The sequence below is a fragment of the Pelmatolapia mariae genome, linkage group LG7 (assembly GCF_036321145.2).
Source record: "Pelmatolapia mariae isolate MD_Pm_ZW linkage group LG7, Pm_UMD_F_2, whole genome shotgun sequence".
Lineage (NCBI taxonomy): Eukaryota > Metazoa > Chordata > Actinopteri > Cichliformes > Cichlidae > Pelmatolapia > Pelmatolapia mariae.
Window position 1 is genome coordinate 54,142,648 of NC_086233.1, and position 22,197 is coordinate 54,164,844.

General features: G+C 38.4%; 1 protein-coding gene across 1 annotated transcript; it reads right to left on the reverse strand.

Moving 5' to 3' along the window:
- Positions 1–272: 272 nt before the first annotated feature.
- Positions 273–21,565, reverse strand: ano2a (anoctamin 2a). The gene is made up of 28 exons (XM_063479727.1): positions 21,439–21,565; positions 17,208–17,377; positions 16,689–17,012; positions 15,502–15,597; positions 15,147–15,319; positions 14,852–14,906; positions 14,694–14,745; positions 14,541–14,596; positions 14,314–14,361; positions 13,870–13,934; positions 13,361–13,495; positions 13,089–13,249; positions 12,682–12,764; positions 11,008–11,019; positions 10,631–10,705; positions 10,478–10,534; positions 9,886–9,960; positions 9,492–9,693; positions 8,226–8,337; positions 7,489–7,546; positions 7,286–7,386; positions 7,036–7,199; positions 6,775–6,927; positions 6,518–6,570; positions 4,581–4,759; positions 2,818–2,923; positions 1,583–2,168; positions 273–1,468 (listed from the first exon to the last, which is right to left on the reverse strand). The coding sequence occupies exons 2-28, from the start codon at positions 17,352–17,354 to the stop codon at positions 810–812; spliced, it is 3,987 nt and encodes a 1,328-aa protein (XP_063335797.1). The 5' UTR covers positions 17,355–17,377; positions 21,439–21,565; the 3' UTR covers positions 273–809.
- Positions 21,566–22,197: the final 632 nt, after the last annotated feature.

Below are 22,197 nucleotides of genomic sequence, written 5' to 3' on the forward strand. Positions count from 1 at the left end.
TGAAATACAAAGGACGCAAACATACAAAGGAGAGCTTTGGATGTCCTTCAGTTAGCCCGGAGAACTATTCCTGAAGACTACTTAAAGAAATTATAAAAAAGCTTGCCTTATAGAGCATAGGCTACATTAAAGGCAGCCATAACAAATACTGACTTTAAAATCAGCTGCGATCACTATAATATTTAAGTGTTTCCTGTCAATAACCAAAGCCCTTGTCCAAGAAAAAACAGGCTTGAGGTTACTACACAACTTTACAATGAAGAACAAACATGAAAAACATGGGGGTCTTTTATTATAAGTTCATGTGTTTATATATCAAAACTTCTAAAGATAAACGTAAATCTAAAAGCACACGTGCTGATTCTAGCTGCAATGAATACAATTTCATCTTCAGCTGGCCTACAAGGCAGCACTGCTGCATGTGTTGGACTGGAAGTAACAGAGGAGCATTGGCTACTGAGATGTGAGTGTAGGCAAAAAAGAACAGCCCAAAAAATATACACAGAAATAAAACAGAATACGGTCCAGTGGTTATTTTTCACAGGTCATAGCAAGGAGACTTTCAGAGCAGTCTTTCTCTGAATTGTCCAGCACCCCCATTGTTAGGTTTAGCCCTAAACCACTGAGCAGTATAATGAGGAGTAACATGATAAAAAGGAGTTTCCATTGATGTTTCCTTTCACACCACAGGTATATGCAGTGGGGACTGAAGGGTGTGCCTCGAGGCACAGACAGGAGAAAGTTATCTGAATAGTCCTCTCCCTCCCTCCTCCACCCTCCTTCTCTTCCACTTTGCCTTGCAGCTCTCCTCATACTGGTGTGTTGCGCTTCAGTTCACTGGGGGAAGGCGGGATACGGTCTTCCAGCTTTGTAAAGCTGGTGGAATGGCTAGGCTTTTTAGAGTGCTCCTCAGGACCCTGTGCTCTTTGTCTTGGAGGCAGGGTTAAGCACCGGGCTTTGGCCCTGGAGCGTGGCTGTTGGGGTGGAGGGCCTTTCAGCACAAACAGTTCAGTTGAGGCTTTGTGCTGTTGGGCAAGTAGAGGCTGTGTAGATGATGGGGATGCCTGTGTGTGTGTGGGAGATAATGGGCTGGGCGAAGCTGATGATGAAGGGTCCAGGGAAACCAGGGGAATAAGTGTGGACTTCTGCTGGAACCTGGTGAGGCTGGTGGAGTGGCTGGGTCTTGGCAGGCTGTAGCAAGCCTCAGCCCCTCTGTGGCGAGAAGGCAGGGTGGAGCATCGGACCTTGGCTTTTGAGCCTGGCTCTCTGGGAGGAGGTGCAATTAATGAGAAGCTCTTAGTTTCATCATCTGTTGTTGTAATCCCTTCCGTGGAGCTCTTCAGACTCTGGGATGATCCTCTTTTACACGATGAATGTGACAGAGGTTCAGCATCTTTCTGGCATTCTTGTTTGGAGCCTGAGCGGGGAAGCTCCATATCTTTAACTGTGCCCGATGAGGGTTCTTCATCTATATAACAAAAAACAAAAAAAATGAATCGTACGATGCAGACAATATGTTTCACAGACAAGATGAACAAAGAAAGAAGAACTTGTGCTCTGTTATTAAATTGTCTCCTCTTACCTAAGAGGCCCAGCTCACTCATGAAGACGTCCAGATCTACAGTAAAATTTTCATTCTCAACTTCCTTTGCTTCGTCTTCATTTGCTCTCTGTCCTCCTTTCTCTTTTTCATCACTTTCCTCTTGCTCAAACTCTTCCTTTCCACCTTCTTCCTTCCCATCCTCCTCCTTAACATCTCCTTCTCCTTCCTTTTCTGTTTCTTCGGCCTCTCTGTTTTCCTCTTCACCTTCATCTCCTCGCTCTTCTAGACCATTTACTCCACCTTCTACCAATACATTTCCAATCTCTGGATCACTGTCACTATCTCTGCTCCTTGCATCCAAATTGATCTCAGCCCCCACCACTTCCTCTTCCTCCACTTGTACTTCTTCTTGATTTTCTGGTGGTGCCTCCACCACAATGTCTATGTTGGTGGGGAAGTAGGGGGCTGAAGGTTTTGTGGAGTGAGTTTTGGCACGTGCTTCTTGGTCTTGAGTCAGCAGAAACTCCATCAGCAACATGTTCTCTTTCTTCAGCTGTTCCCGCAGAGATCGTGGTACATCTGGGATCATCCAGGCAACTAACATGCTGAGGAACATGGCAAGGTTCTGATAGAAAAAACAAGTAACAAGAGAGATTTTTATTTTTAAGCCAAAAATGTATTTGTTCAAATAATTTTTTTAAAGGCACCTATGGTAAATGGCCTTTATTTGTATAGTGCTTTACTTAGTCCCTAAGGACCCCAAAGTGCTTTACACTACATTCAGTCACACACACATTCACACACTGGTGATGGCAAGCTACATTGTAGCCACAGCTGCCCTGGGGCGCACTGACAGAGGCGAGGCTGCCTATAGGTAAGAAAGCACTATTTTGCTGGATTAACACTGAATGCCATTAGGCAGTTTGCACACTCACTGAGATCACTTTTTATTATAAACAGATAAATATCAGATAAATAGGTCTGGTCACAGTGAAATAGAGGACATATTAATATAAATTATCCAACTTAATATCAAAGACAACACTACTGTCAGAAAAAACCTATCAGCAGATATCAGGAGAGGAAAAGTTGGACTGGTGCATCTCTACTTATCTATACATTATATTAACATCCTTTGAGAAAGACAGAAAAAAAAGAAGTCACATATCAGCTGGATAGAAAGCTATTCGTGGATTTAAGTAAAAACAGAGCTGGAGATACCCTTTCAGACTAAGTGTAGCATATGTCCTACTGTAGCTAAGTCATATTGATACCTGGAAGAAAATTACGAAGGCCAGTTTTGCAGCCAGGACAGACCAGTACTGTTTAGAGAAGGTGTATGCATCTGTTGCCCACGGAGGATCTCTGTAGTCTTTATACCTGACAGAAAGATACACTGTGAGTATTAGCACAGAGAAACATGTGGAAGCACGAAAAAAAATACACACAAAAAAGCTAAACGCTATCCAAGCCAAAATTTGACAATTTCTTAAAATTCATCCTTGCACACATTTACAGTAAAAAATAAAAACAATTCAAATCCTTTTAATTTTCCACATCTTTCGTTTCCTACATCTCAAAATTGATTCTTGTAATTCTTTTTTTAACCTCTCATGAATTTCCACACAAATACTCCACAAAAAGTTTTATGAATGTTTTGTAAATACACTAAAACAAAAGCCTTAAACGTCCCATTTTACATACATTAAGTATTCAGAAGTTTCTCTCAGTACTTGGTTAAAGCAGCTTTGGCAACAGTCACGGCCTTTCTTTGGAATGATCTTACAAGTTTGGCACATGATTGTTTTGGAAGCTTCGCCTATTCTTCTTGGCAGAACTGCTTGGTGTCACTGCACAGCCACGTTCCCGTCTCTCAGGTCTTGCCTGTGGTTGGGTCATTCTAGGTCATGTTTTTGTGTTTGGGGTGGTTATTTGTCATCGGTTGCAAAAGATTTTCACTGAAAATTAACATTTTTTTCTGCAAGCATCTTTAACACTATCCCGTCTTGTCTTCCACGCCTTGTTGTAATAAAAACAAACAAAAACCAAAACATAAACATCCCCATTGCATTACGTTGTCACGAGTGCCTTAGTCTGTACAGACGGTGTTAATGAAGTCGGATCTATTTTCTCCAAACAAAACTATAAACTGCTTGATAAGAAACTGCTCCAAAACTTGCTACTCTACCACGAGGACCTGATTGGTGGACTGCTACACCAGTGATGGTCCTTCTGTAAGGTTTTCCTATCTCCACAAAAGGATCTTTCATAGTGACCACTCGCTTATTATTTAAATGTGTGAACAAGTCCATGAGGGGCTGAGAGACGATGCAGATATGCTCTCCCTGGGGCTGCGCGGTTTTCTCTTAGGTGTTGAATTTCCATGCACAGCTCAAAAGACATGCATGTTAGGTTAAATGGTGATTGGCCATGTGATGAACTGCCAACCTAACCCAGATACACTCTGCCTCTCGCCAAATGACAAGTGAAATAGACTGAGAGAGGCATAATCCGTTAAGAAAACTGCTGGCTGTGTGGCTGAATGGATGGATGGAAATTTTGAAGTGGATGCTGGATGGATATGAGCACCTCAGCCTCTGCTCTGTGATAAGCCACTGCTCTTCCAGTATCATACAGGATACGCTACGGTTTGGCCTTCAATCTGACATCCACCATCAACAGGAAGAATTTATATCGACAGGTGTATGCCTTTTCATATAGGCTGTGTCCAGTTAAGTTGCTGAAACATCTCATTGATTTTTAACAGGATGCACCAGAGCTCAATTATAGCCCTGTAAGGTCTGAATACTGAAGTAAATTGTTATCTTTAATACATTTAACAATACCTTCAAAAAATGTTGGCTTTGTAATTTTCAAGTATCCATGAAGACTGATGAAAAATGAATCTGACACAAGATAAAATGTGGAAATCTTGAGGAAGTCTTTTTGTATATGTTCCAGGTAAAGCGCTAAGCTGCTGGACTAAAGGATTTAAAGAAAGTTCCAGGTAGGTCAAGGTTAATAGAGTGACTCTGACCTGCACATGGATACTCCAGTGATAAGGGTGGTGTTTGGCGCTGTGCCAGAGGGGAAGTTGCCGACATCGAAGTAGGACAGCGAGTGCTCCGTGTATCCACTCATGGTGCCATTAACGCTGTACATGTACTGGTAAACCATTCGTGGAACAAACTCTGATGTGAAGGAGATGACAAATGCCTAGAAAGACAAACAAGGGGTGAAAGTTACAGTTACCAATTACCGTTGGCACATCTGTTCATTAGCAATAAATAACTTTATGGTCCAATAATAAGAATAACGTAACATTACTGTCTATTTTTTTGTCTGTAGCTTTTAAAGAAATATTACACTTTAAAAATAATTTGGTGTTTTAATTACATTTTTGATTTACGTCTGTGTTAAAATATTACAATATGTGATTTGAACAATTATACCTGAGCCATCAAATTGACAAGATTTGTCAAATATATTTGTCTATATTTGTGTCAGGAAGGGTTTCTGGTGTAATCTGCCAAAACAAACACGCTGAGCATCCCTTTGAGAATAAATGAGCCGAAAGCAGTTTATATATAGATCCAAGCACCACAGAAGTGCCCCACCCCACAATAAAGGATAGTGGTAAGCAGCATGTTTTGTTTTAAAAAGGAAAATGCAATAATATCTACATAACTATCAAATATACAATAAACGTGACATAACAAAATGAATTTTAAACAAAATCTTAAAAAATATATAAAGAAAGTATTATTCCCCTGATGTTTTCATATTAAAAAAGTGTATTATTTTGAAAGAAAAAATGATAGTGATGACATCACTCGATTCCCAGGATTTCCTCTGACATATTTACTAAATTGCTCATAATAAGACCAATGCCTCTTTTCATTTATAAGAATTTTTCTCTTTTATTTTATAATTTCATAAAAATGGTTTAGTTTAAGATTTTACCTTACCTTTAGGGAATTGTAAGAAAAAGAACAAAATACAAACTGATTAAATTCATGACTCACATTTCTTTCTCATTATTAATCCTCCTTTTGTTTGGTATCTCCAAACTGAGTGGGGGTTTTTCGATCACATCAAGCAAAGTGTTTAATATTTGATTTCGACACATTAGTAATTTTATAGCCACTAAATTTTGTTAACTGTGTGGGTTGGGATATACAGGATTGCATTATTATTCATTTTTAGCTGTAATTCTAATATTTATATTGTTATTAGCAAATGCACAAATAAACAAATGTCATACAGCCACATGCTGAACAAACCTGACTGTAAATAATAAAATGAAATCTTGTTTCATTATCCTAAAGAATAATATTAATATTTTGTAAAGCCTTTAAACTTGCCAAATGAATATGGTAACACCAGTGACAAGATGAGTGACAAATAAAAAAAGAAATCAGTATTTTTTAAAATTTAATTTGTTACATGTCTGTTGTGAAATTGGTAGACCTTTAAAAGAGTCAACCAAAAAAGTCCCGACAATTTGCAACTTATATTATATTATATTATATTATATTATATTATATTTTTGAAAGTACACTTTTTTATTCTTTACAACTGTTCCACATGTGTTTGCAGCATTTCTATGCCACGACACAGAAATGCTGCAAACCAGCATCAAAGTTAAAGGAGGAAAATTTTAAGTATACTGCAAATTCAAGTATATGAGCAATTAAAATAATTTAAAGCTGCATTAAAGTTGCTTTTGAGCTCAGAGACCTGCAAATTGTGCCACACCTCTAGCTGCCATAGAGTGCCTTGTTACAATATTATGAATTTCAGTAAACAGAATTTAATTCGATGGACTTGGGTAAACTGAACATTTGCACTTATTCAACAAGGACATGGCAGCAGCAGTAAGTTGCAGTTAAACTGGAGTTCACTTCAGTATACACTTCTCTGCCAGAAGTCAAAGGTTATAGAAAGCAGACTCATACACGCACACACACTTACATTGGTGATGACAGAGAATTTGCTGATTCCACAAAGGATGTTGTACCAAATCCCTGGAGATAGCATGCACATGCAAAGAGACAAAGGGGGGGAAAGAAGTGTGTCGATCCATGTGTATCAATGTGTGTGCGCATGAGTGTATTCATGTAAAAGAAAGGAAAGAAAAAGAACTTGATTAGAAATTTAGGGATAGGTTTTTTTTGTCACATTCACACAGAGGAAGACAGAGAGGACGTGAGCACGTGTGAAATCTGTACCTATGTCTTTGCACCTCACAGCATCGGGACGCCGGATTTCAGTGACAAATTTTGCAGCGTCGAGGCGAATCTCGATGACATTGTTGAGCAGCGCAAACGCTGGTGCCAGCGGGAAGGAGGCCACAAACAGAGTCACAAACCCATACTGGATTACTGTATATGTCAAGACATGCACACATGGTTACAGGTTAATGCAGGTTCATTGCAGTATTGAATGATTTTGTGAATAAATATATATCCAAGGGACCAGAAAAGACTTACTCATTTCCATGTATTCTGGACTGACACCTTCAAACGGTTCAAGGGTGAAATCCTTGTCAAACTGCTGTTTCGGTCGCTTCTCCTCTGTTTCACTGTCCTCATCTTCTGCTCCTCTATTCTTTCCTTTTTGTTCCTGTATTGTTCTGTACATCTTTTTCAACTTACTGTAAAATAGAAAAGATATATTCACAGAGTCAGATTACAGATTCAAATTCTGTACATTAAGCAGTATATATCTGGGAACACTTACGGTACGAGTATCTCAAACACATTGTTTTGGATGAGTTGTTTTCCGAGCATGATCATGCTCAGCTGGATGCACAGCTCAATGAGGCAGCCAGGAGGGGCACACTACAGATGGCAAAACACACATTTACATAAAAGATTACAGATCATTTATCTTACAGGTACATACACAAAACAATAATCACTGATGTGTGTAGTGTAACAAACCTCCTCCATGCGATAGTCTCCAAAGACATAAACATAATCGCCAGGCCGCCCAGCAAACCTGTATGAGGAGAGGACCAAGTCACGTGATAAAGGAATGAAGACACACAGTAGGACAAACACATCTCAGCAAACTAATCGTGGGGCAAAGAGTATGTTTGTATGAGACAATATATCACACAAACTAAGCAGGCCTCAAATGTAGCATATGAAGAGGAAATATTTAATTTGAATGCAATTTTCCATTCCTTTGCTAAATAAATACATTAACCATATAGGAAGAGAAAGTTTGTGTTGCCTTATGCAATTTCAACAGCTTAATTTCTATCATACTCTGTCACAGTCTGCATAACTTTTGCCATTAAAACTGTATAAAAATGTATTCTTTCACCATTTTTTAACTAAACGCTGGCATAAGTGAGATGACAAAAGATTGAAAATGATAGTACTCCATTATGACTTTGTGGTCACTCGCATTTTTCCCTGTTGGCAACAGGTTAACCTGCACTTGACCCACGATTACAGCCTTCCCTGTTTGCTTCACAGCCATTGGATATAAGCCAGACATTAGAAAAGTATCTCTCCTGCAGTGCTGATTTTAGAAAACTGGTGACAATCAAAATGGTTAATTATCTCTACGTGTGAGACGACAGACAAAGGATAAAAATGCTGTGTAGTCCCACATCAAATGGGACCCCAGGTCACTTTATGAGCTTGTGAAGAAAGAAAAAAATACAGACCTGCCCTTGAAGAAGGCCACATAGAAAATTGGTGCAAAGGCGTTCATGGATTTGAGGAAGAAGGACTTGAATATTAGTCTCTCTTCAAACTCCTCCGTTGTCTTTGGAAGTTCTGTTGAGACATGACTTAATTCTATTAATTCCATTTACAACTATAAACACATCACCTGCATCATCAGTTTCTTTATACTGGTTACGTTTCGCTAACATGAAATTTCCCCTTGTGGGACTAATAAAGGTATATCAAATCAAATCAAATCAATGTCACCAAGACTCCCTTAATCTGTAAAACACCCTGTTGTACTAAAATACATGGTGAAGTATCTAATCATGTTAGATGATACAGTTAGTTACATGAAAATTAGAACTCAAACAGCAGAAGGCTTAAAGACAGATCTTGTAAAACAGTGGACAATGTTAGAGCTGTCTCAACAACAGTAACACCGTTATAAATGCTTCAGGGTTTACAGAATAATGCAGTAGTGATCTAAAGTAACATGCTACTGTAATCACGTGACATTTTTCAGTAACAGAGTAATATAATGTGTACTGCACTAAATTAAGCAATTACATTACAGTTACAATTATGTTCTTACTTATGTTACAAAGGCTCTTTAGTTCTCTGTACACCACACACATAGAAAGAAGAAACATGAAACAAACATGTTTTTTCTTCCTAAGCACTCGCTATAATCTACAGAAATGGTGGAGTGTACTACAGCTTTAGAGAAGTAGACCACTGTGGACTTTACTTTTTTAATTTTAGCTAACCAAAAACCCAGAGTGATGACAAAACTGAGCTAAGAAAATCAGTAAAGATGTTTCTAGAATAGAATCACTGTGGCTTCGGGTGGTTTTCATCTCTGTGCTGTGTTGCCAGTCTTGTGTTCATACATATAAAGATAGATCACATGTGTGTCCTCACACCTCACCTGCTTAGGATGAGGTTATGTGCTGGAGTGTGAGTAGCCTCAGGTTTATACTGTCAACTGATAATTTTGCGACAATGAGTTTCAGGTAATTTTAAATAACACAAAAGTAATGTAACAAGTACTGTAATGAATTACTTTCTCCAGGGAGTAATTAAGTAATATACATTCAGGAAAATGTGGTAATGTGTAATGCCTTACTTTCTTGAGTAATAAATTATGTTTGCTGGTGAGTGTCCAGTTCTATAACTTGTTTTACCTTCAAGATTTTACTGCTTTCTGTCTCCAATTTTAACCATTTCAATGATTAAACTTTCTAACAGCATTAAAAAAGTACCAAGCTCAGTTAGCCACACGGCAATCGCTCCGTAGACCTCTTCCAACACCAGAACAACCAGCATATTGAGGATGATGCCTGTGGTTGTGACTGTCATCCTAACGCTGGCCTTGGCCTCCGGATCAGGGTTCATGGACCACACACTCAGCATGCAGATGCGATAAACTGCCACCCCGAACACCGCTGAGAAGGTGATGAATATCTGAAGACACAAAAAGTTTATAAAAAGTTGAAAGTTTATATTAAAATATAAAAACCTCCTGATTACTGTTAAATACAAACAAATAAAAATACAAATAATGATGGCTAAAATATAACCTTCCTTAAGAAATCATGATTCAACAAAAAAGAAAGATAGAAATGTGAGAATAAGAAGAAAGTATGATTGCAGTACCAGCAGTAGTAAGGTGGATATATTGATGAGATAACCTGGCATGTGATCCTCTATGTCCAGTGACTCGGGCTCTTGCTGCCAAGAAAACATGCATATTATTTTTGTTCTCATCATCGGTATATGAGTTAGCACTGTGCATTAATGCACTGCACATGTTCTACACACACACATGCACACACGTTTTTGTTTCTGTCTGGCAGGTGCGTGTTTGCCATCTCAAAGGACAGAAATCCCCTCCCCTTCTTCCTCTGCTCCCTTTTCCCTCTCCAACAGTAATCTGGGCTAATCTCAGGCAGGTAAGCTGCTTTGGACTCAACCACCCACAGTAGGTGAAGGGGGTTTATTATGAAGCAACATAAAGTCATACACACACAGGTAGTCTATATTAAATCTACAATATATGAAAAACTCAGATAAAGTGTAAGATTTGCTTTTCTGGGAGTAGTTCACTTAACTTCGTTGAGGATAAAGTAAATCGGGGAGCGACATTATCTGCTAGCAGTAATGAAAGAAGTTTAAATACAGCCCTGCCCTCTACCCCCAGCAGCTCTGTCCACATAATGTCCTGTCACTCAGGGCAGTGTAGTGATACCTGGTAGGCCAGCATCTGGTCTGTTTCTCCATCTCTACCGTCCCCAGACTGAGTCATCTGCAACAGAGGAAAAAAACACAGTGAGTGAGTGAAATCTGTGTCTTTTGTGTGGCAAGTTATAAAACTGAATGTGAATAAAAACACATATTATACCTTTTTTGCAGACTGTGCTTTCATCTTGGCTTTTTTCTCCTGCAGTGCTTCTTCATATTCAGGTCTCAGCTCCTCCTGCAGTACACACACACACATACACACACACACACATTTAAAACACATGCACTAATGTCTGGCATCTGCCATTACAAAACCATTTATTTTGTGTGAATTATTTACACCTTTAATGTAAGTGATTTAAATCTGCAACTGTGACTATTAACTGAGTTTTTCAATTACTAATGTTTAGAATTAAAATTCTCAACTGTGGATACACAACCCAGTAAATGCCAACACATTAAAACATTAACAATAAATTGATTTCACAATGCATAAAAAATGGCTACAGAAACTTGCGGGTAAAGAAACCTGCCCACCTGGACTCGCTCCTTCGGGCAGGAGACAAAGTGACGAATGAAAGAGGCAGAGACAGATATGCACACATAGTTAGAAAGGGAAGAGAGAGTGTAAGAAAGATTTGCTGTTTTCATAAATGAATGCTGTTCATGAACTCTGTAACACACAACAGATAATTCTCTGCGTTATATATTTATAAAAAAATAGTTCATTTGAATAGAATTTTGAAAAAAAAGAAAAGATGGATGGATGGTTCTGGGGAGGGGCCACATGTCGTTGCTATGAATTTCATGAATTTCAACTATTTCTAAGATACACTCATTGGCTAGTTTATTCAGTACACCTTGCTAGTCTCTGGTAAAGACCCACTTGAGTCTTAGACTCAACAAGATGATAGAAACCTTCCTGAGAGATTTTGGTCTATATCAACATGACAGCATCACACAGTTGCTGCAGATTTGTCGGCTGCAAATTCATGATGACAATCTCCCATCCCACCATATCCCAAAGGTCCCCAATTGGATTGCGATCTGGTGACTGTGGAGACCATTTGAGCATAGTGAACTCCCCGGCATGTTCAAAAAACCAGTATGAGATTATTTAAGCTCTGAGTCATGGCATGTTATTCTGGTGGAAGCAGCCATCAGAATAACATGGTCATAAAAGGATAGACTTATATGCTGAACTGAACCGTTGATACAAGGCATGACAGAGTCTTTCTGTTGCTCATGTTTCAAAATCGGACCCTGCCATCCAAATGTTGCAGTAGATATGGACCATTTTTCTTCTACTGTGCACTTTTGGTGAGCCCAGAGTAACTGCAGCCTCAGTTTCTAGTTCCCAGCTGACAGGAGTGGCACACAGGGCTGCCGTAGGTATCCACTTCAAGGTTTGATGTGTTGTGCACTCAGAGATGCTCTTCTGCATTCCTTGGTTGTAACAAGTCGTTATTTGAGTTACTGTTGCCTTTCTGACCTCTGGCATCAGTAAGGCATTTTCTGGATATTTCTCTTTAGGACTTTTGGACCCTTCTCTTTAAACTTTAGAAATGTTTAAACTAAAGTAAACCGTTTTTGAAATACTTGGACCTGGATCTTGGATCTGACACCTATAACCATGACATGTTTAAAATCACTTAAATCACCTTTATTCCCCATTCAGATATTTGAATTTTAGCAGAGCATGTTGCCTAACGTCTATATGTTTAAATGGATGGAGTTGACGAATGGAGCTGATGTTATGCGAATGGATAGCAGGAGTAACTAATGAAGTGGCTGGTCTCACATACGTCCGCTGGATAATCTCAAGCAAAGTTCAAACAGCTATAGTTGTTCTAGGCTGTGTCTGTGTATGTTATGACCCTGCTTTGTCATACTATCCAGGAAATACCCTTTAAGAACTCGCCAATCCCATTACCACACTTAACACCCTAAACACATGGATACATGGGTGCCTACAGGTATGTGTATGTAGGGGATGGGCGGTGTTCTGAAACAAATGATAATCTACAAGGTAAACCACAACTGATCCCTGCCGTCAAGTGTCAAGAGGTTAAAACTCTGGGCTTGACTTACATGGGTTATAAAAATAGAAAGTGAAAAAATAAAATTATGCAATAATTTGATTGATTTTCAATTTCTGTTAATATAGCGTAGTTCTTTTTATTGTACAATATGCCAAATCTACTTCAATACCTCCTCATCCTCGAGGCTCGTCAGGTCCCACGTATGTTTCAGATACATCTGCCGCCTTTTCCAGTGCTCAAGAAACCATGCAGCTACAAAAAAAATGAACAAAAGGAATTCAAAGAAATTTTAAAAAGATTTTAAAAAATTATTTGCATTCAGGAGGTTCAAAAAATTCAATTTTGGCAGGAAGTTTATTCACAAACATATCCTAAATGTGAATGTGTTCAGAAAATTAAATATGCCTGTTTTGACAAAATAAGTAGCTTCATATCTTAAAATGTGTATCTGGGTTAACTGAAAGTTGAATTAAGAAATCTAAGTGTTTATTAAATGTCTGTCTATCTACTGGAGTTACTGTGTTGAAACCTACTCCGTATGCTGTAACAGGGATATGCATTAAAGTGTATAGTTACCCCACAGAGACATGAAAATAGCAAAGAGGACAGTGGCTCCATTGTCAAACAGGTATGAAGCTCGGGCCAATGAGCACACTGAACTCAGACGCCAGTAGTCGCACACGCCATCACAGAGTGGACACATGGTGATGTTCAAGCTGTCATTACACGTCTCCTGACTTAAATACACATGTTAAAACAGCACATGCATAATAACATTAACACTGTGTGTCAGTAATACACTTTTGATAAGCACAAACAGATTTGAAGACTAATTAGTATCTACCCACCTTGGCACATTGGTATCCACAGTAAGTATGCCGTATAGGAAGACAATGATGCCCAGTACTGAAGGAGGGATGAGGAGCTGAGTATAAACACCCAGCCATGCAAAATACAACCCAATCTGTTCTCCAAAGTACTTCCTGTAAACAAAGGAGCAACGTGCAGGCTATACATTTTTGTCAAGTGGAAATGTGAAGAGCCAAGGACATATGCTATTTTAGACTCAAGCGGTGTTCAATTTAAAAACACAAGAAAAAATTGATCTCACCTAAGAAACATTAGAAACCTTAACGTTTACTTGGCACATCCATGAACTTTATTATTAATAGTAGAATTAGTACTTATAGTTTAAAACTTTGACTTGGCATCTCATCTATAATAATAATAATAATAATGATAATGGCAAGCCTTAAAGACTTTGCACCAATATTGTTTCTTAAAGATCAGTATTAGTGGCTGTAATGAACACTACACTACAAGCTAACGCTATAGCTAGAAATGTATAGCTCAGTACCTGATAAGATCTACAGGCTGGTATTTATGCATGACTCCATAGTTAGCCCATTCTTCATGGAGGAGCTGAAAGATGCACAAGAACATGACAGAACAGTAAATGCCCAGATTATAACAGTTAATAACTAAAATGTCAGATGCAATGTTTTCAGGCCTCTCATTATAAATGTCAGACCTGTGATCCTCACCCAGAGTGTTGATAATAAATAACCAAACTGTATTAAGATTTTGAAAGAACTCAAACTACTGGATCACATATAGATTTGTACATTGTATTATTTTTAAAATATGTTAGCACCTAAGCTCTCTGAAGCTTGGTTAGCAACAGCAAAGATTTTATCCCTAAAATGAATGTATCACCTCCATCGACTTCATCAAGGATGTTCCAGAGGTAAAAACATTTTGTCAACACATGCTTATCCACATCCACTTAGAGAAAACTCACCTGTCTATCATTTCTCTGATCTTTCCGTCCTCTCCTTGTGAATGACCCCTAAAACAGAAAAAGTGATCAGCTCTTTATAAGACACATAGTGGTTTACTTTAAACCATATTAAATCCACAGGATTAAGTGAAGATGAGGTTTTTAGGAGTTGTACATTTTTTTGTTACTTATATACAGTAACTGAGCAGAACAAAAGCACTTCAAGCAGAGGTCTTCATTTTACTTACGTCATGCAGAGGGAAAGCAGCAACATAGACACCCCGAGCCAGTAAAGAGTTGATGCCTTACAACACAAGAAGGTAATGTAACACACAAGCAGTTTAGCTACGACTGTCAGCATGACTCTGAACAATATGAAACAGAAAAACAATAGATCTCACCGGTAGTTTGGCAAGAGTGTCTGCAAGTAGTACGTGAAATAATCTCAGCTACCTAGAAGCACACGTAACATAGTATAGAAATTTTAAGTGAGCTCATTTATATTTAAACTTTAGATTTCAGAACCTTTTTTTTCATGACAAAAAACTCCTGGACTCACTATTCTGCTCCGCGTCGCATTGTCAAACAGAGTCTCTGTTGACTTGATGTCATAGCTGTAGGGACAAAATAAATTAGGGTTAAAAATAAAGCCTGTTCTCGAATTTTTTTTCGAATGGCAAGTTCCTTTTTTGTGTGTGTTTCCGTGGCATAAAAAGTTCTGAATTAGCATTATATCACAATATAATACCTACTGAATACCACTTTGATTTTTCAGTCACCAATAAAACTATGTGTGTCCAAAGCTAAGATTGTCCTTATTATTCACCAGTAAGTGTGATCATCTATGTACTCACAGATGGAGTTTGTCTCTGATAAAAGGGTGTTTGAGAGTTTTAAAATTGACGCGTGTCTGGGAGTCTCTCTGGATGTCAAAATCGGGGACGTCCGGCTGAAACGGTGTGTTGATTTTAGTGGCAACAGAATCCCACATCCCAGCAATGCCTGTCCGTTTCCGCAATTCACATTTCTACATAAAGACAACACACATGAAAAACATTTTGATCAAAGCTACTTGGTCATTTTCCACAGTTTTCCAAACTGCAAGTCCCCGAGCCAAATTAAAAATCTCAAAAAAATGCTCAAAATGTACAAAATAAAACTGGAATTTCACTGACCAAGGTATGTTACTGACTGCGTGAAACTGCTGACCTTTTTTACCGCGACTTTGATCTTCTGCAGCTCCGCTTCTCGGCTCATTATTGACCATGGGATGTGCAGTCGAATAAACCCCATGCCGTTTGACCTCTGCACATCAGCACACATATTGCCAGAGAGAGCCATTAGAAATGTGAAGACGGCAAAAAATTACATTCATAACTAAAATATATGCTTCTCTAAACCTGTCAGGATGACACATTTGATTATATTTGATGAGGCTGTTTTGTAAGAAATCCCATTATCACAAATCCAGGACCACTCAATCCTGCAAAGTATGGAAAATTGCAGATAACTGTTGGGATGCTTTCCTGCAAATCGCAATGATGTACCCAATTATCGGTTCTGATAATATGAAATGTGGTCAGTTACTGAGCTTCTTGAGATCTGTCTTCCTGTCTGCCAAAGCAATTACTGCAGTGAGCAAATTGCTAGGCAGGTACAGCATCACAAACTCAAACATCACCTCCCAGATATGGCTATGTTGTGCATTTACAGCAGCGCCCTAGTAATCAATCCGTAACAGCCTTTTTCACATGTATCCTGAGCCTCAATGGGGACAAGTAATGAATACTGTAAAACATAATAATGTTATTGCTAGCTTTAATAACAAAAGACTTTTCGATGTTATAGCTAAGATATGATCCAGCACACCATTCCTTTACATATAAATACTTACTACTCGCAGCCAAATACATGTATGTGCCAGCCAGCACACGCTTCACAGTATTAGCTCACTGTTTAATAAGGTCCTATAATCTGGCCTTTGGCTTCGCCCTTACAATCAATGCTCTTAATCCCCATGTAAAACAGCAGCCAATTTAACCTACAAGCTCTGCACAATAAAATAGACAGAAAGAAAAATCACACACTAAATGCATCTATGTGCAAAGACACAAATAGGATAGAAACAAACCTTCTGTACATTGTGTTCATGAAAAAATAAATTCGGCACTATTTTGTTGTTAGTGGTGTATTTTTTAATTTATTATTCAATCATACACCACTGAAATTAAGCGTTCAATTGTGCAGACGAGGCTTCTAGCTTCAGCGGGCAGGCTTATGGTTTACCTGCTGGGCAGCTGTCCAATCATAGGATTTGTGGTCGAATCACTTAAGGACAGTTCAAAGCTGTAAACAACAATATTCACTGTGAAAGCTCTGTAAAAGCACATACACACCTCCTTATCACGCTCAATCTGTAGCCCAGCCTCCAGCAGGCCTGCTTCAAACTCCTCCCTCATTAAAGCTTTTTCTTCCTCAGTAAGCTTGGACTCTTCCGCGTCTCCCGTATGAGCTCCCGGCTCCCCAGACTCTGCTTCCGCTTCCCATCGACCTTGTATCGGGATTGGCATTGGTATAGGTATCGGTAGACTCCCGTTAGATGAAAGGGAAAGACGCGGCTTTGATGTTCTCCTTTTTTTGTATTTGTAGCAAAGCACATAGTCCACTTTCCTCTTGCCATCAGCAAAAAAAAGCCCAGGGCCAAGCTCAATGCCAGACTCCTACCAAACCAGAAAACAAATATTATAATTTAGCTGAGTGATGAGATAAAGGCTGTGATTTTAGGGAGAATACTGTACTGGCAACGTGGCAACAGTTTAAATGTGACATCTCTAGAATAAGAAAGCAGAGCTGTAGGAGGAAAAGATGCGCTACAGACGTGGGATGTTAAAGCCAGCGTTCAGGTGCAACCATACCGGAGGTGGAGGCTCGTCATTGTCATCGAGGTTGACAGGGCCTCCATTGGCGGCGTCGAGTCCGAGCCCAGACAGTGATCGGGCCAATGAAATAAGCTTCTGTGAGTGAAAGGACGATGACTCACTCATTGCTGTGGTTAAGGGCATACATTCGTTTCCGTTTCATCCCTCTGTGGGCACATGAAAGAGAAAACAAGAGTTAAGTGTTGCCAAAAGCCTGCCAGCAGAATATTAATATTTAATATTATACTGTTTTGTACTTTCATTCCTGTAAGTAAAACTTACAAGTATAACTTATAAAGTGATGACATGTTATCTAACATTCATTAGATACCTCCTAATTAAAAGAACAAGGAAGAGAGTCAAGGTTTATTTTAATTTACCTTTTAAATTATTATGTTTTTTTTTAAATGCCCATTTAATTATATATCAAGTCAAGAAGACTTTTTTTTGTCGACCTAACAATATACACTCATGTATACAATGGGATAAAAAATCAATATTGTATGGGAAAAAACAAATAATAAAACAGGCAAATGTTGTCTTCTCAGTCTCTTTGCAGTAAATATGAAATATTTAGATTGATCCTTAATTTAAGGTCAAATAATATATCTGAGGAAACAGTAGGGGCTCTTTCAGACTGACAGATAAACTCAAAGCCAAAATTAAGCTGTCTTGTCTCCCTTTTTTTTTACTCAATTGAAGCTGTAGGCTCAGATTAAGCCCACACTGCAATCCAAGCAGCACAGGCTGCAATCTGTTGGGACAATTTGGTCGCTGAGCTCAGACTCTGGTGCTAAAGAATGAAGTGGCATCTCGAAAGACTATGACTCACACTTTCGTAATTGCTGTGAATCCCTTGAATTCACAGAAATAAAATATGGAGTCATTTCTTTGGCTTGACTTGGAACTCTACATTAACTTTTCAGGACAATGTAGACTTTTACACAGCTCTGTTTTGAGGCTTTTGGAAGGTTTTTTTTTTAAGTCTTTTTAGAGCAGATCAGGTGAGGCATAGCAAAGAGCAACAAAGTCAGCTGTAAGAGTTAGACATTGTGGTCACCAACCCAGGACAGTGAGGTTTGTGGCCCATGTGAAACCCAAAGGTGAATTTGACCTTTGCTTTGAGCACGTTTGTGCATACTAATGCACTGAAACAGGATCAGAGCTCGTAAGATTAAATACTTCAATTTCAATTTCAGTTTCATTATTATTGTTTTCTTCGAGCTTCAGTTATTCAAAAGATGTAACAGTCCATTTAGTTTTTCTTAAACGTAAATGAAAAAGAAAAAAAAACCACATTTTATAATAAACTATGACTAATATTTTAACAGCGGCTTTACATTTCACTCTGCACAGCCAAGAACAGCATCATCCTCTCATCTCTGTCTGATCAATTCTTCTAAAAAAAGTGTTTAATAAGTATAATTCTTTCTGTTTTTATTCCTCCCTTCTATCCCCTGACAGTAATTATAGATGTACATACTTTGCACAATCCAATTTTACTTTGAGGTGTCATTTTTTTTGGGTCACTTCTATTGTGGTAAGCAATGTAAAATAAAAGATGTTATTACATGCAAGTAGTGTTATTTATAATAAAATACAATGTGGCCTTGTTTATGTTGGAAAATGTTTGAAAAAACTAGCATTGCTGAACATAGTAATATAAGATCACATGTTAAAAAAACTGACAGAAAAACAGTTACAGTCCATTCCGATGCAATATAATATTGTTTATGTGCTATGAGATGCATATATTTATGTTTCTGAAACCGATAAGAGGTTAAAACTGGTCAAATCTGATAAAATCTTTCTTTGTTTAAACACTTTTATGTTGTCATCAAAACATCTCAATATGTGTTTTGATTTGAAATCTTTATTCAGTCTGAGTAATTTTTTAAGCAATATGTAGTTTTTTCCCCCCTGCATGATCAGTACGGTACATTTTCTTTATCACTATTTGTATCTTGTCATATTTTTTCATTATCATAGCATTTTTTTCAGTGTAATTTGCTTAGTTAGGCCTATAATTGATGTGCTATTGTATAAAGATGTACAGTATAAAGAAAAAAACATTTTTTTACTCAGATGCTAAGCTTAAAAAAATGTTTTTGGTAGTCAGGGGGTCTTCTTCTGTTTTTTTCTGGAGTTTTGATTGCCAACTGATGATGTTTTGTTATAATTCCTTTCATCTGTGGACCAATTAGAGCTTCAGAAAAAGAATGCCAGCTATTTCTTCTCCTTGGAAAATTACCTGAAGAAGATTGAACACAACATTTTTACAATTTTAATTTTTTAAATATTAAGATTACTTCTTGGAACCGAAAATGGTCACAATGTTTGTATCATGATTACACTTTGTATGTTGGTAAAACTGTATTAAAGTCCTACCAACCTAAAATACCAAGCCTCCAGATACATAATTACACTAACAGACAACAAAACAGCATGAGTGCAACAAAAACAACAACAACAACTTCAACAGTCAATCCCCTTACACATATACACAAAGATCCACAATGATCCCAGTTATCCAAGAGTCAACAAACACAGCTTGACACACACTGGCAAGACATTGCAGATAAAATTGCAGGTTACTTTCTTTTCTTCTGCATTTTTAGCACAAAGGAAACATTCAAAACAGATATTGATGTGCCTGTTTGACTACACATGGTCTATTGGACATTTATGATCGGTATTTTCTATGTTTAATTAGGTAATGTTGGTAGGGTGTTTTAGATTTATCTCTAATAATTTTGCAAACAGGTCTGGTTTGTTGTTTTAATTTCATTTCCATTGGATGTTCCATATGTTGAGCCCTAGTCACTTAGCTTATTAGTCATAGTGCCATTTCTTCTGTGGCTGAGATTCTTGCTAAAACTGTTCATATATAATAATATTTATGCACACTTTGCAGTTAACCGAATTAATCATGTCCCATTAACATACCACAGAGGTCCATCATTAATCTGCTGGAAATATTAAGCCTGAAGCTTGGGTGCTGGACCACATCTAACTCCTTCCTGTATGACAATTACAATTTAGATTCACACAGTTCTCCTCTTTCCTCTCGTAGATCCTGAAACCTTCCCCACACTTCTGTCATCATCTAAAGCCACCACTGACATCAGTTTCCCCCTCCCACAACACTCTTATAGATTTATGCCTCTTTCCAGCTATTAGGTCAAAGAGGTTGAGACCTCAGATCTAGAAAAACAAAAACAAAATACAACTGGATTAAAAAAAAATTGTCAAGAAGTTCTCTTCTAAGAGAATATTATTCCCCCAAATTATCCTTTTTGGATTTCATCTTTTAATCAATAAATAAGTATCTTAATGATAGTGTGGTAATTGCCCCTGACTACTAATATTGTCCTCATGTTTTATTTATTTTAATATTTTTTACTGACTTTTTTTTAGGAGCTGCTTCTACCCCCCCCCCCCCCCCCCCCCACCCACCCCCTAGTCTGTTTTATGACGTATTTGTCCTCCTTTCCTGGTAACTTTAAAGTAGGCACTTGAGGAGTGACAACAGAATTGCGTGTGTCTCAGCATGGGGCTTATAGGCCTGTAAGCTTGCTGACAGCTCAACCCGAGACGCCGGGGGTCAGATGTACCTGCACACTAACTTTAATGTGGCGCTGCTCTAATACTGTCTCTCCTGAAGCACCCACCAATCGCTAATTTCAAAGAACTGCTTGTTACTTCCCAGCACAGCAACAGCAAGGAGAGCTCAAAGCAAACGCCGAGAAACAGATTGTGTGACGGCTCAAACTTTCACTCGAGCCTACACAGTTCCCTCTCAGACTATCATTGAAGCCTAAATCTAAATCAGCATAAAAACATCGACAAGAGACGTCATCAAATTATCTAATTTCCATTTTGACTAATTAATCCCTGGGCAGTTGCTTTGGTGATTCGATAAATATGTTTAATTGGATGCTCGTTGGCGCAACAGTTGTGCGCACGCAGATGGTGGTTTGGAAAAAAACACAGTCTCAGCACCCTGGCACACACCACTGCATCCATCGGGGGATTTCAACAGTAGCAGTAGCTCAAGTCATGGGTATTGTAAACACTTGCAAATAAATGAGTGGTAAAGTCTAAATGACCCTGATAAATCGGACACCATAGGATATACCTGTATATGCCTGAGTGCTGGATAGCAAAATGATGCGCGCTTTTTTTAAATTTGCACTTCCGATGAAAGAAAAGCGAAAAGAGGACTCACCAGTACTCACGGAGGATCAGGTCTTCGCCAGGGAGATGATTGACAAGACGCGCGATTTGCACAGCCTGAGGGGCTGAGATGGTGGACAATCCGCGCGCGCTCCCGCAACCCCTGGCTTATTGCGCGCGCACAAGACGGCTAATTCCCTGACCGTTCCATACTGAACGGAAGGAAGGTGTGAAGCATATTACTGGATACAAGAGGGGTGTGTGAGTGTGTGTGTAGCTGTGTGTGTTTGTAAGCTAAGAGGAAAAGGGTTTACAAGTGACCCTTGAAACTGAACCTCGGCTACCGGTAGGCTCTGAGATGACACTGAAAAAAATGTCAAAATAATGCCATATGTAGTAGTGATAATACAAAATATTTTAAATAAAAAACTTATACTAGCACTTATTTTGACTTTAACTGTCCTGCTCCAGCTACCTGCAGTGGTGATGTAAAAGATCCAAAAAAAAGCCATAAAAATGCAGTTTCCTGCTATTGAAAATAAAAGCAAAACTGGCTCCCTTGAGTACATTACATAGTGTTCTAAGCATTATTTGTTGTAATACTTTTATTATTATGTCCTTGTTATACTGATGTGTAGTCAGTCACAGGAATTTTATGTAACGCATGTATTTTGGGGGAGTTTTTAAAGAGCAATGTAATGAAAAGTGGTTTTATTTTTGTATCTCACTGTCCAATCCCTCACTAGTTTCATGCAACTCAGTAAAGACACAGTAGCGCTGAATGAAATCGAATCAAATAAACCCAAGTGTA